Source organism: Lampetra planeri, chromosome 11 (assembly GCF_965212315.1).
Source record: "Lampetra planeri chromosome 11, kcLamPlan1.2.h2, whole genome shotgun sequence".
Lineage (NCBI taxonomy): Eukaryota > Metazoa > Chordata > Hyperoartia > Petromyzontiformes > Petromyzontidae > Lampetra > Lampetra planeri.
In genome coordinates this window covers 1883652-1899645 of record NC_136117.1, presented here as the reverse complement: position 1 = coordinate 1899645, position 15994 = coordinate 1883652, and the positions used below count along the sequence as shown (strand labels likewise).

The 15994-nt window shown below is 45.0% G+C and overlaps 1 protein-coding gene across 1 annotated transcript in view; it reads right to left on the bottom strand.

Moving 5' to 3' along the window:
- Positions 1 to 620: 620 nt before the first annotated feature.
- LOC144721195 (calcium-dependent secretion activator 1-like) overlaps positions 621 to 15994 on the bottom strand; it is a 117896-nt gene continuing 102522 nt past the window's right edge. Inside the window, exons 24-27 of the mRNA XM_078598600.1 lie at positions 14416 to 14499; positions 7667 to 7774; positions 7113 to 7217; positions 621 to 4713 (exon numbers count right to left, since the gene is read on the bottom strand). Coding sequence (XP_078454726.1) covers positions 4573 to 4713; positions 7113 to 7217; positions 7667 to 7774; positions 14416 to 14499 — 438 coding nt within the window. The 3' untranslated portion in view covers positions 621 to 4572. The remainder of the gene's footprint in view (positions 4714 to 7112; positions 7218 to 7666; positions 7775 to 14415; positions 14500 to 15994) is intronic.

Below are 15994 nucleotides of genomic sequence, written 5' to 3'. Positions count from 1 at the left end.
CTGCGTTGATATATTTGTTATTGTGTCAAATCACGTTGATAGAAACCTAGTTTTTAAATAATCACCTGGCAAATATTACAATCATTGTTTGTGTGCGGGCAAATAATATTTCTGTTCCTTGCTTCTTCCGCTAAACTCATGTACATTGAAAGTGTGTGTAAGTCGATGCGTGTCTGGTTTTTTTCACCCGGGCAACGCCGGGTACTTACCGCTAGTCTTATATAAAAAATGTTTTAGTGTTTTACCAAAACCAGCAAACTGGTTATTGCTTTAATAGACCTCTTTATTGCTTAAACGTTTGTAAATGGAATATTTTTCAGTGCAGTAAAACTCTGGCTGGCCGCACTAAAAGTGGGGAGCCCTCGTCCAGCGAGGTCAGCATTCCGGCTGGCCGAGATATCAATAAAATCTACATGGAAAAAAAACAATACGCAAAGATGTAAGTGAATTACATACATATATGCATATTTGCGCACCCGCTCGCTCACACCCGCCCGCTCGCTCGCACTCGCCCGCTCGCACCCGCCCGCTCGCACCCGCCCGGTCAAGAAATTTGAATTTCCACGCTTGTAGGACAGACCAGGGGGTACAAATGCACATCGATAAATTGCCTCAGACAATTTTTCTTTTTAATTGCAGGTATTTTATTTATAAAATAATGTTAAACAGTATTCTCATACACTAACCACACCCAATATTCTGCAAGATAAAAAAAAAGTATTAAAATAATTTTATTTCAATTCAATGCAAAAAAAAAATCTAATTTACCTTTTACATTGATGGAAATTCCAATGCAAGTGCATGAAGTTTGATTTGTAAGCTCTTAACAGCACCTGAATGACACCAGCTAGGAAGACATGGACATTTACAACCATTCAAAGAACTGCATAGTGCCTGTATTATACTCATGACTCGTGGGCTGGAAAACCACTGTGAATACACCGGGCATTCACATGACTCCAGTATCGTCTGAAGGTTAGGTGCTCAATGTATGATTGCATAATAGCTTCAATGGCAAAGCAAAGGAAGGCAATACATTCCATAGATATGGTCGATGGTGGTTGAAGGCCGAGGACCAAATCCATCACTAATCTCTAAAGCCGCCCGTGGTGGCTGAACACACCGGGTAAATCGCTCCTCTTCCGATTCCCACTCGTGGCCACGGCTGGTGCGTTAAACGCTGGAGATCATACACAGTTTCATCATTGACTTGGACTGTTTGTTATTTCAGCTGCCTTAACTACAGAACAATTAGACATCACCATGGCACTGCGCAGCTTGACCTAAGAGACGTTTGCAGAACGCTTTGTCGATGCACTGCGATATGATGCAGGTCTCCCCAAGCCTTTCGGTCACTAGATGATGGTCTCCCCAAGCCTTTCGGTCATGGGGGTTGTTTGATCACATGGACGTTAATATCCACTGGGGAGGCATGAATTTGTAATAGATGCGACTGGTTTATTAATTGCAACTTCTACTTTCCGATCACAAACAATACCTAACACGACGTGCACGTGGACATTAAAGTGCACAATCTTCACGATAGTTAGTCCAACAATTAGTCCCAGGAGGGGAAGATTATTCCAACACTCTAAACACTAATACATTTAACAAGACACTTAAATACAGTGATCTGAATATGTATATTTTTGCTGTGTGTCAAATTTACATAAAAGTTGACACTACTGTACACGCATTAATGCGTACATTCTACTCGCACTGAGAACACATTTTTACCAGGCTTACCAAAACGTCTCTCTGTATAGAACCACTCGCCCATTTTTGCCAAGTTCGAGCAGTGTCCCTTATGCGAATGATGTGAACAAATCCCACTAACGCACCCACATAAAACCATAATTCTCTAACAACAAACACATTTGCAACATTGCAATGTCACGTTTACATGTTAAAATATTCATGTTTAAGTGCAGGGATCCTCCTGTTTTGGCACCTTTTTCCTGTCATCTCTTTAATTCCCAAAAAGACTCAACACACATTCGTCATTAACACTGGCCTTGAAAGGAAGAATACATACCTATCAACGCCTTATTAGTGCCTACCTTATTACAGACCAATTCAGACCTTATTGGTCACCCGGTGCCTTTATAATTCTCAAGGTTCATCTTACAACGTCCCATCACAAGGGAGAAATACAAACAGACAAAAAAATGCCCATATTGAAATGGCTGTACACCATTTTGAACCTGAAAACTCAATTTTCCTGTACAAGAATACGGGTAAACTGTATGGATTGACAGGTATGATAATATACAATATTTGGCCCTTCATCATAGCACGGGCACCAATGTCCAAAACTAAGCCTGTGATATATTTGTTTTTACATTGTTATTAACGAATGTGTTGAGTTTTTTCTATTTTGCTTGTGAACCACTGCAAACACAGCAGAAGCAGCAGCAGCATCACCAAATAATTTCTCAACATTACCAGACACTTCTTCCGCCTTGCTGAACAGGTCAACAGAGCAGTCTGTACTGGGCAGACGTTCAAACGTTCACCCCTTTAGGCAGCGATTTAGGGACGAATGCTGCCAAGGCTGGGCACAAGGTAGAGTAGCTAAAAATATTCCAATCAATGAAGAATATTCCACGACAGTCTTTAAAATCATGATGCAATTGTATGCAAATATACTAAAATGTCAGGTGAAATACTGAGGCTGAATTAATAAGCTGCATGTTATTGCAATGGAAATCTCTACGATGATAACTACGACTCGAGTCTTTAATCAATCACGCTAAAAAAGGTACTAAACTGCTTTGAGTCCGTGAGCCCAGACCAGGTATTTCACTCGTCGGTGCCAACTAAGGTGGCATCGATTAAGTGGTTCCCATTTCTCTAGGTGGCCAATGGCAGTGAATTACGCGATGACCATTTTATATGAATGTGATTATGAATAAATGCACCTCTCGTATTGGCCATATAAACAAATGGGTACAATATACATTTTTTTTTCTACCTCGTGGAACCGATTTCTGCTCTGGCCCATGGGCTACATTTGCACACACAGCCTATTTGCGGAAAGTATGATGTTAAATTCAAGGAGTAAATATCACTCCCTTGGGAGGGTTGCCTATTAAGTTGGAAACACAACCGCAGAGATTGAGAAGTGTGTGCACATCGTCTCGGCAGATCATCATGTTTCCTATTGACCAACAACATTCCCATAATTATATATAAAAGCGTTCAATCCCATACAACATGAAAACAGTGTGTAGCCAATTACATTAAAATGGCAAATAATATCGACTTTGGAAGAAAATCCACAGTTTTTAAGTGCAAAACTTACGATGTGCGGGAGGCGGCAGTGGTACGTTTTAAATGATCAATAACCTACTAAAGGTCATCGGCACTCGCTGAACGTAATCGTGGGTGGCTATAGACTTGGCAAACACGAACCTCATGGAGTACCTGACTGGGAAGTCCCAGCCTTCTCTCTCCCACGACAACTACGGATATCGACACAACAGAGCTTGAGCGCAGCGTGGGTGATGCGAGTCCACCTTCTACAAACGGGCGATCACAGAATTGCTGTACTGTGACTGCGGTGAAGGCCAAACCGTCAAACACATCACCGACTAATGCGCCATCCACGTGCACCTGACCGTGGTCACTGCAATCCATGCAGCGTCTCACACCTCCTTAGATTGGTTGAAAAAAATTAGCATGCAACTATAATGTTTAAAAACGGTTCCTTTTCCCTCCTGCCATAGGAAATATAGAGAGACCTATTAAAAGTTTAGCATGAAGGTGCTAAAGAATTGAAGAGTCAGTGCTGCCAAAGTTTTGATAATACGATGAGGTAAGAGTCGGCATAACTTGGTTATGTGACTCGTGGCAGGTTAGTCAGTGGGTACGGGGGTAGATTGTGGACGATTGTCGAGTTTTATAATGTCCTGAGTTATAAATCAGGCGTTGTCACCCTCAGATACAAAATGTATTTCATTTTTAAAGAATACAACTTTTATGAAAACCAAAGGATTATTCTTACAGTTCCCATGACGTAGCTTCAGCTACTTTTCAAATGTAGCATCTGGGATGACATTGGTATTATAAGAGGCCAGCATTTGCATAGTAACAGTGCAGGAATCCAACTGTGGTTGTTGTAAGTGGACCAGTGGTTAGTGCACCATGCGTCAGGTTAATACACATTGCCTCTTGTAGACACTGGCTAGTGTGGGGTAGGTGTAGAAGGCGAGGACAGCGATACGGCGTATGTTCAGGTGGCGACGCGAACCCAGCTATAGCGCGTTGCTACACGTCCGCTGTTTCACGGTAGACGTTAAAGCTCCCCTGGTGTCATCGAGACGAGTAGGCATGGCGTCAAGGTCCAAATTTGGCCAATTCAAAATAATCGCCCCCTCCCCCCAAACACTAAAATGGGATATACAGAGAGATCATCACCACCCACCGGCACCGCAGACTAATTCTCGATTGGCAGGCCAGGTATGCGTAAAGCACTGTGAAATGGCCCCAGCATAAACGGCGGTCTACCAAAAAAAGGAATCGCGATCCTTGTCATTGTGTTGTGGGTGGTACAAACTGGTTGGTGTGATGCTAGTTAGAGTCGTGAGAACTGTCATCCTGCACGGCCATGGACGTCTCCTCCATGATGAGCCGGTTCTGCACATCCACATGGTTCGTGCACTTGAGATATTTTTCCGGGACGCCCTGCAGCTGGAAGTCCCTATACCCCATCTGTGCAGAAACAAATTTCACGAGCGACGTTGCATGAAAGTGTCTGCGAGCTCTTCATTGAAACTCCCATATCTTTTATTAAAATGGCTTGCTCTCTTTAGTATTTTCAAACATCTCACTTTTTATTGGTTGTTCCGCCTTTTCATGCATAGTGCCTTCAGAACGATTGTTTAAGGGTGCTTTATAAATTTAAATTATTATTAGATGGCTTTTCCTGTAGTTATTAGATATTTACTGACACTGTGAGTGTATTATCATTGTATTGTTATCGTAGTGTGTTCTTCATTCTATCTTGCAAATAAAGTCATGGCTGTTATCTTCAGCTTTTAATGTATTTCTGTTGTTTTTTATTTATACTTGTTAGTAGTTTATTTAATTCTTTATTTTTATATACAGTGCTTTGATATATTTTGATGCGAAAGAGGCGCTTTATAAAATAAAGTTCATAATTATTATTGTTGTAGAAACAAATTTACATAATAGTAATTCAATGGCATGTGTTTCATGATGGATTGATGCCGAATTCGCTGGACAGACACAAACCCCACAGTTAACGTGACCAAATGTACCACTTAAACAGGACATGTACCAACTTAAACAACGGCATTTACAAAAAATATATAATCTGCCAATTCTGAGTGGATATTTTACCCTATAATGCGGCAAACAGCTTTGTGCCAAGTGTTTTGGTAGAGCAGGCATAAGGTTGGGAGGTGAGCGGCAGTGGGGGGTCGCACAGATTTGTAAAACACTAAAAAGTCCGTGAGGTAGTCTGCAGATCGCAGTAGAGCAAGTGGATTCATCTATCGGTACCGACCTTTGTGTGTTATCCCCTCTATTGCAAGGGTTTTCTCTCGGTACTCTGGTTTTTATAACGTGAACATTTCCCTTATAAAAGGAATTATCTAAACATCTAAATGCAGTACCATTCCAAAAAACCTCATTGAGGCATCCTGGACGAGTCAATTACATTATTTATAGATTATTGTACACAAAACCTTGATATCACATTGAGTTAAATGGCCAACACACACCTGTGCCCGTTTGCCTGACGAACTTGTTTAGTACGCGTTACAGTGTAGAATAGAAGATGTATTTTAAAACTATTAGAATATGACAAAGTCTGAAATAACTTAGACGACACCTGATGCCTGAAAATGACGTTGACTTGGCTGCGAGTGGCCGAGTGGCCTATTTCCCCAACCCTGACTACTCTTCAGTACTATAATGGGCTTTCAGACTCATAACAAAGAGTGTAAATAGCACAAATAAATGATTCATACTTGACATTTAGGTTTGATACACGTCACGATCTTGCCAATTTTTGTGGGAAGACCCTCCACAACCTAACACGGCCAAACAAATTCAACCGTCGTGTTTAACAACGTGCCGATTATTATTATTTTTAGCTCAATTCTCACTGCCTCTGAGTCGAAGGACGTTATTAACCCGGTAAAGTCTTAACTGACTGTGATGTTTCCATCCTACCTGCCTATGTCAGCTGTTATTTCCGACTCTCTGTGTGCCTTTATATCTCTCTCTGTGCATCTCTCTCCGATCTCTACTCCAGTGACCCGGGTGCTGCTGCAGGGTCCGCTTCCTGCCCCACCTCCTCCCCCCTTCTCTCTCCCCCCCTACTGCTGAGGCCGATATAACCTCGTTCCACGACAGATCTCTCGACTACTTCAGCAGTTTTTTCTTGCTGTGGTTGTCCCACCTGATGACGATTTCTTGTGTTGCGATCGAAACGTCGTGATCTATTATTTTTCTACCTACGTGACTTTACCAAAAGAACCAAAGAGTATGGATTCCTGTAGTCACGAAAGCTTCAAATCAAGATTGAACGAGATTGCTAATTAGGGATGACTTTCTGCTTGAACCAGCATGAAGCATCTTCAGGTATTCATATTTTGGACATCTATATTTTGAGACGTTAGGAAATGTAGGTTTCACCATATCACTGCCTGCATACGCTTTTATTGCTATCTTTCAGACGGAGCGCTGTGGCGTTCGTGGAAATGTGAAGATTAGAGTACAAGCAGTAGCATCAGATTACAGGTAGAAGCAGTAGCATCAGATTATGGGTACAAACAATAGCATCAGATTACAGATAGAAGCAGTAGCATCAGATTATGGGTACAAACAGTGCATCAGATTACAGGTAGAAGCAGTAGCATCAGATTATGGGTAAAAACAGTGGCATCAGATTACAGGTAGAAGCAGTAGCATCAGATTATGGGTACAAACAGTGGCATCAGATTACAGGTAGAAGCAGAAGCATCAGATTACGGGTACAAACAGTGGCATGAGCAATGACCAGGCCCCCACCCCCCACCTCCTAATCTCCCCCCCCCCAACCCCCGTGGTGGGGAATATGGAGTAGACGAGTCATCACTCACCCTTGTCATGCTGTTCAGGATCTTTAGTTGATGAGGGTGGAGTTGCATGTCTTTTCTCTCCTTCAGCCACTGGTCTATTGCTCGAACATTGCTGATATACCAGTCCTGGCAATGGGCAAAACGAAACGTGCTTTCATTACTCTTTCACGCTGAAATGAAGCATTTTAGCGACTGTTTACATTCACGGTCAAGTTTCGTTTGTTTACCCAGGTTCGACCTTCAAGAGACCAGGATGAGTGACATAGCATTATGTACGCTTTGTTATCTGGACATGAAATATCAACAATTTAGAGTTAGGATAGTTTATCAAGTAAAGTGGTATGTTTACCCATTGTTTTGGCTTTTCAACAAACCGGTTACGTTGAAAAGGAAGCACAATTTTGGACAATTCTTCGACGTTGCACTGAAGATTACACCTGGCATCATCAGGTGTTAACAAGAGCTCAGCTCTCAACATTATACCTCCACGATCCAACCCCAAATAAACGATAAAGCTGAAACTGTACTTTGTTCTTTGTAGCAAGAATAAGTCGCAGATTTGTTGTCACACTTACCGTACATATCTGTTGAATGTAATCGTCTTCTATAAGCTTTTCACGAAAGATCTCCTGGTTCTGACGCACGAACGTGACGTAGGAGTCTGCCAAATCCATTCCCGGTTTCTGAAAATCATAAAAGGGACCGATTTTAAAGTTGAATGTCACACGGCTCGCTGTGAAGCAAGCAATGTAAGGTGTGCTGCACAGAATACTAAAGCATCTGCACCCGTTCGGGCTGGACATGACCACTGGGATGCGGATGTATGCCGGGAAATGCATTGTACGCCAGTGTGAAATTGATTACGCTGCTCTCGCGATGCAGTCAACCAAACTTGACGTTTTTTTACGTCAGTATAGTTGGTACGGAAATAATGATGAGTTTTTCGCGACCAATATTATCCATAAGAGCTTTTTGGGTTGGATCTCGTAAATTTATCATTAAACCCGCCACCACCCGACACAGCCAATTAGTAAGGAATTGTCACGTAAAGAAAACATGCCACATGTATACGTGACAAACCTTTTAATTCTTCACCTTGTAATGCGCACAATGGTTTTCACTCACTCTCCACAAGTGGAGGAACGCAGAGGCACAAGGAACCAGCAGACAAGGGGGAAGGCAGCGGCCAGGCAGTGAGCCGATGGTAGCAACTGCCCAAGCTCTGCCGTCCCATGGAAATCAAGATGTCAGCTTATTAATGATGAGTGTTTACATCAGAATCTTTATTTAGACTGTGGGAGGAATCCGATGAGCTATGAAGCTCTTTTTCACAGATGTCCAGTAGGGACATGGGGTCCGAAAGTTACAACAACCGGAGAAAATACAACAGGAGTGCAAAGTATAGGAAAGGTAAGCAAATTACTACAAAAACGTTTTCTTTTAAAAGGCAAGGCCCACTGAGCTATTAGCTGATTTTTCAGAAGCAACCTGGCCACAAATGATCACTAAACGAGCGATCATTCATTTCTAAACATTTTGAGCCACTTACATATTTTCAGCCAATAAACAAGTCTTTTTCACCTAATTAAAATCCATGCGAGCAAGGGTGCAACACTCTATCCCAATCAGACCGAACATGGTGAAGTTCACATTGTTGCTGTACTGCCTTCTCTTGGCGAGTCATAATATGAGCACCTCCTCGACGCCCACAATAAAGGAGTCTCACACTGTCTCTGCTCAATCCACCAACTCTTCCATCCACAGTGCTGAAAATGTCACTGATAACTCAATATAAACACGATGGGATAACAATAATAATGGTGATGTGGCACACACTGGGAAACCGCCAGGAAAAAAGGCTCAGTAATTTAGCAGATTTATTACAAATATGTAATGAGCGACTTCCGCGGCACGTCGTGTAGAGGGTACTTCATTTATTCTTACACGGGCACAACACAGGCCAACCTTATCTTTGTCACTCTGAGTACAACACTTAGATATTAGCATCTCTCCTGGCTACACACACATGGTGCGGTTCCACCGTCCAAACTCGGCTACACCACTGGCTGGCAGTGTGACGAGGATGATGGAATCCCACAGGAGATCTTCCATGTGGCCGGACGACGGAGAGAGATGACGGCGAGCAGCGACGCAGTCCGGACCCAAGAATCCACACACGGACCCCGAGCCCTGGTCCACCCCCGCTGCTTGTATCTCCCCAGGCGCGGCTAGGCTCCGCCTCTGGCCATACCCTATCGTGGAACCTTTGAGCAGCTTCCCGGAGCATCTCGGCCAACCCGCCTATTACCTTTACCCCAGATACCTCTCCTTTTCAGATTTAATGTTGTCTTAGCCGTGCCCGTACCCGTGCTTCCCTTTTCCAGCAAGCAGGTGTCATCATGTCATTACAAATATATAAGCTCCTTTTCACTGAGTTGATGGTTATGCTGTCTACCATGGCTACTGTTCCCATGAACTTCACTCATTGATTCATTCAGCCGTGTTGCAAGTCTACCAGACTGTTTCTTCTCATCAATGTTGTAATCAACCAACACACTCACTCCCTTACCTACTTACCCACCCACTCACCACACTGCAGATCACAATACGCTCACTCCCTTACCGACTCACTCAACCACCCACCCACTCACCACACTGTAGGTCACAGCAACACAACAACAACCGCCATTCGCCACCAAGTGGCGGTGACGTCACCACGACGCTTGTGCCAGGCCAAGTGCACCTTGAGGCCATGTGAAGTGTCGAACACCCGCTGACTGGAGGTCACGGGGCAGACCCAGGTGCCACGGGTCGACTGACCGAGATGACCGAGATGACTGGCTGATGCACCACCTGTGCCCCCTACTGTACCAACTTGCTGTGCTTTAGCCACCCGGCGCTCCGCTCGTTGTTGTGAGCGTCGCTCCTCCGCCCTCCGTTGTTGTTGGAGGGCGACTGCCTCCAACTGCCCAGTAGCGTCCTTCACGAGCCTCCTCCACAGAGGCCAATCTTGACACCGCTGGCACCAGTCATCGGCAAGTCCTCTCAGCTCCACGTCCTCCTGTACCACATCACTCCATCTCTTCTCTAGCCCGTGCCGCGCCCGTTTAGCCCCCTCGATCCGGCCGAACAAAAGCTGTTTAGGCATGCGGTGGCTGGGCATGCGGGCTACATGACCCAGCCAACGCAGCCTTGCCTGCCGGAGGAGCTCACCGATGGGACTTTGCCCAGATCTTTCAAGGATTTGTGAGCTCCTCACACAATCCAGCCTGGTTAAACCCAGGATGGATCGTAGGCAGGCCAACCTAAATGTTTCCAACCGGCGAAGATGCTCCATTAGGGGGGTCCACGTTTCGCAAGCGTAGAGAAGGGAGGGAATGACCGTGGCCGAGAAGACCTGAAGCTTCGTGCGGCGCGACAGACCAGGTAGCTTCCACACAGCGTTACGCAACCGATGAAAATATATTGCCGCTCGACTGATTCGGAGTGAGACCTCTGCTGATAAACTGGAGCCGGTTATAAGCACACTTCCCAGGTATGGGAAACTCTCCACTCTCTCCACAACTGCCCCATCACCGATTGGGAGTTGTGGGGGTGGAGTGTCGCACCCGGGCGTCGATCAGCCTCCCATTATATCTGTACCAAATGGAAATTCCCCCGGTACAGCTATTGAAGGCTTCACGAACTACGCAGTCGAAATAGATGTTAAATAATGTGGTAGCCAGAGGACATCCCTGTCGCACCCCAAGGTGTACAGGGTGTTGTATGTGTTGGGTTATGAAATTTTGATGAAAATAATAAAAATTAATAATTTTCCGAAAAATGTGCAAATCACATTAATTATGTTAATATGTGTATTAATATGCATAAATTATGATAATGTATGTAATTATATGCATAAATTATGATAATCACGGAGATAATCGTAGTAATTTATGCGAATGCTTGCGATTATGTTAATGTGAGCAGTTATGATAATTAGGCTTAGTGTCGTTTATCCAGAGTTGTATCAATCAGGATAACACGATTATCATTGATTAAACATTTACCGATTATCCTAGTGTGTGTTATGTTATTTGAGGTCTCCAGTTTCATATCTCATCACAGGCTACAGTTCTTATGAATAAGACAGTTTTGCATGGACTTGGAAAGAAGCACTCGAGACTTGGTGTTAAGCAATTTTAATTCTAAACAAACACATGACACTCTAGTATGCAAAAGCAAGTATACGTCAATAAATTCATGGGCAAGATTATGCAATTAACGAAAATGAATGACTAAAACATTCCTTATTCAAGTAACTCGACGGCAGCAACTGCTTTGCACGATCAGTTGATATTGAACGCACCACCTTGAATTGGCAACCCTTTTTGAAACGCACAGATAACTCTTTTTGAAAGTCTTATTCGTGTGCGTGCTGTGTGTGCGTTGTCCCCTCGTAATATTAATTAAATTTCTTAGAGCCGGGAGTTGTGTCGTTAGCTTGTGTGGTGTGGGAGGATACAACCCGCCGCCAGCGAAGTTCCCCTCTGGGTTGGGCGTGGCCGCAGCGAGCCGTGCTGCTCCCTCGCTCGGGCGTGTCTCTGCTTGTGCGCTCTCTCTCTCTCCACTGCTGGACGACGAGTTGGCATGACGCTCGCCGGCGTGGTGCGCGATGATTCCGTCGTCGCTGCGACGTCTTGTCTGTTCTCACTGGGTGTTGGTCGGTGTGGGTATCAAGCACACTGCGCATTCGATGGCGCTTTCTGTCTCTTGGTGGCAGCTCCAGGCTTCTCCACTGCTGGATGATTGTTGGGTCGGCACGACGCTCGGTGACGCCCGGGTCGTGCTGCAGCTGTCGCTCTCTTCTTGATCGCTGCCAACTTCACACGGACACTCGCCCTTACTTCAGGCTGTGTTGGCTTAGGCTCTGGACGATGCAGCTGTGCGCGCTCACCGGCTTGGAGCGCTCTGGCGATGAACGATGTCTTTTGTTGCTCATCCGCTGCTGCTCGTCCTTTTCGATGCTCGGTTGGTCGACGCTTGGCGATTTCCGCCCTTTTACAGGTTGATTGCTTGTCGTCACTCGTCACTCTCTTTTCTCCGTGCTTCCTTTGTTCGCGCAGCTGCCAGCATCACTCGCACTAAACTTCGTTCTGCGAGAAGCGACACCTGCTATCGGCATCGGTGTTTGCTCCCTCACGACGCTCCGCCAGCCGGAGCACGGCTGAAACCCAGCCTCGACCCAGGTTGAACTCAGACTTCTGCGACTCGAACGACCCCTCCTCGTTCCATCTCTCCTCGAGGCACGATCTGCCCCAGCTCTCTTGCGAGCCCCGTTGCAACGCTGCGTCGCAAGCCGAGTTGCGAGACTGAGCGCGACTCGAACCAGACTGCACTCAGGCTGTCACCTTAACGATGTCTCGTCGTCCCATCTCTCCTCGAGGCACGACTGCCACAGCTCCCTTGCGAGCCCCGTCGCAACGCCGCGTCGCAAGCCGAGTTGCAAGACTGAGCACGACTCAAACCAGACTGCTCTCAGGCTGTCACCTTAACGATGTCTCGTCGTCCCATCTCTCTTCGAGGCACGATCTGCCCCAGCTCCCTTGCGAGCCCCGTCGCAACGCCGCGTCGCAAGCCGAGTTGCGAGCCTGAGCGCAACTTGGACAGACTGCTCATTCGCTATGTGTGCTTGTGCTTAAACTAAAAAACGTGACTCCCCTCTCTGCGCATCCCTTGCGAGAGGGAAACAAAACACAAACAGAGCGAGAAGAACCAGACACCCCCGCGACCCCTCCTCGCGACCTTTCCTAACCCCCCAAGCATACATGGGCCATCTGATTGTGCCAGACTGTTGGAGACAAAGGTGGCTGAGGAGATTTTTGCAATACATTTATGTGGTCCTGTGTGTTACATTTATTCTTGAGTTATATTTTAATGTCCTGAGGTTAAGTGCAACTAAGTTTCCACTTACGCTTCCTTAACTGTTGGAATTCGTAATTATTTTTTTTTTGGTCAGGTAGATAGAAACATACAATACAAAATAATATATATATACGGTGAATACGAGTAATACAAGGGAATTACTAATTAAAAGCCCCTATTGTTTGTTGGTTAATTCTTTTTGTTAAGTTTCTACTTTTCGGTACGGAAAACGTTTAAGGAAAACGCGAGTTGCAAAAGTTGTTTTTCTCTGCTCTGCACCCCCTCCGTGCATCTCAAGATGTCTTGGGAGGTCAGGCCATCGATCTTTGTCCATCTGGATGTCTCTGACCTCTCTATGACCGAATTCTTATCGTTTTAATGGCCCTCCATGTTTCATAGATTCCTGGTATAGCCGGTGGAGAAGTGGGTTGTTTTCATTATTTAATTAAAAAATATGTATATATATAATAAAAAAAATATATATAATTTTTTTTTTATTGTTCTTAATAAAAAAAAGGGTATAGACACAACAAGGGAAAGGCTCCGACTCCCGGCCACGTAGTTTTACCCGGGCCCGCTCACCATTATGAAGGTCCTTAATGATCGTGAGCAGAGGGTCAGGGACTCCGAAAGCACTAAGAACAACCCAGAGCCCAGGCCTACTGATGGTATCATAGGCCTTGACCAGGTCAATAAAGCAGAAATGTAGGTCTTGTTACCCACACTCACTCACTGACCCACCCACTCACCACATTGGACTTCTTCTCTCACACTTTGGAATTCCCTCCCATCATCCATTTTCCCAAACTCTCATAACATTGCTCAATCAAAGAAATGTGTTAACCGTTATTTATTACAACGTTGATAGTGCTGTTTGACGCTGGATATTAGCTCACTAGACTAAACTCTGTTAGTAACAATGTTTATGACATAAATACAGAGAACTGTTCACAGGTGATCTGCCAGTGTAGGCTTCACACGTTTACTGACTGAAGCTGATCCATGCAGCTGGGTCACATACACAAACATATTTAAATGGCTGAAACACTGTCCGTGAAAAAAAACACGCTGAGGCGCACGCTTGGAATTATAGTGAGAGACAGAAAGAGGAACACATGGATACAAAATTAATAAACACAAAGCAGAGATGTGGAATTGGCTATGAAGGACAGTTCGTAGACTCATGGGGCAGGGCTCATCATCACGAGAAGGGACGATGATGGATGGATGACACTGGCGGCGAAAAGGCAGCCAAAGGAGAGAATGTAGCTATCGGGACAACGACGGTGAAGGTGGAGCGACGGGAGAAAGTTCACGTGCAAGACTGAGATGGATGGTGGCTTTGCGGGACCATCCGAGATGGTGATAGCATGCAGAACGCCTTCGTCCTGCAGCGGATAGCACTGGAGTTGCTCCCTACCGTGAGTGAGAGGAGCGTGCTCAGGAATGTCCCCTCGTCAAATCGCGCCAGCTTCTTCAGAACGCCTTTCAGAACGGCCACAAACTAGGAGCGGAAACAAAGACAAAGATCCCCCATATAGCATTAGCAGACTGTTGGGGAAAGTACTGTTTAGCGAGCTCCTATGATGGCAGGCACGGTACACGAGGGGGTGGGGTGGCCAGCACCATACCGGACCGCTATTTTCTCCCCATAGGCGATGATTTTACACACCGTACCAGATACTCATTTGAGGCTGAGTCAACCTAGCAGAGGCCCAGGACTGGTTCAGATAATCATCACTGGTGTTGGCTGTGAGTGGGAATCAAACTCAGATCGCCAGGTTCACAGCACAGCGCGTTAACTGCTTACACTACCGCGGAAACACACACGCTACACACAGACATACGCTACACACACATGCTACACATACACACAGCCGCTGTGGTGCCGCCATCACCACTGGGTAACGGCTCACGACTCTCACAGCCATGCGTCTGTAAACTACCATCCAAGTGCACCGCGTGACATCAGATAATTATTTTTCATTTCGCAGCTATATGCAAATGAAATGAACAGATCGACAATTTTATATGGTGTCAACGTTCGGTCACATACGCATGCCATAGCTCTCATAAAACTACGCATGAACAGCCTAGACAGGAAGCACTCGACCATGATAATAAACTGCTTGCTCAGAGGCTGAAGTGGTTGGTGAAACGCTGGAGGATACACCAGTGTCTGTACTTGAGCCATGAGGATTGTATTTAGATTGTAATTAACGGTCCCATCTCGCATTATTAATGATCCCATGTGACGTAATTCCATTGGAATGATTACCTGGATTTAAAGCAGTGTACACGTTCTTTTTAAATCAAAGTTTAATTAAGCACGTTTTCAAATTTGTTACTGATAATTATAAACACATACCTGTAAACCCATACGGTTTATCCATAATCGTGTACAGGGAAATTGAGTTTTCAGGTCCATACGGCGTACAGCCGTTTTAATACGGGCAACATTTTTTCGTCTATTTGTTTGTTTATCCTTTGTGATGAGACTTTGTAGGATGAACGTTGCGAATTATAAGGGCACGGGGTGACCAATAAGGTCTGTAATAATGTAGGCCCTGATTAGGGGTTGAAACGTCTACAATAATCACTATTCACAGGGGCATGTGGCTCGTCGGTCGAGCAAGTGGAGACTCCCGAGTCCACACCGTTCCTCTTGGGTCGGTGTAATAAGTACCAGAGGTCAACAGCTGCGTGTGCTGTCTCGTCTCGCCCCTGCCATAGCGACGTGGGGATTTTGTCAAAACTGACTCGGTGCTTCTTCTTGGTTCTTTCGGTAAAGTCACGTAGAAGGGAAGTAATAAAATAATAAAAATAAAACATAATAAAACAATTCTCACGACGTTTCGGCTACAACGCAAGCAGCCGTCTTCAGGTGAAGAATGAGACACTGCCAAGCTAGGAGCTTATATATAAGCTGAGTTGGAGGTGGAAGAAGAAGAGAGCCTTAACAAAAGAATGTGCATATCAATAGGAATTTAGCATATTCA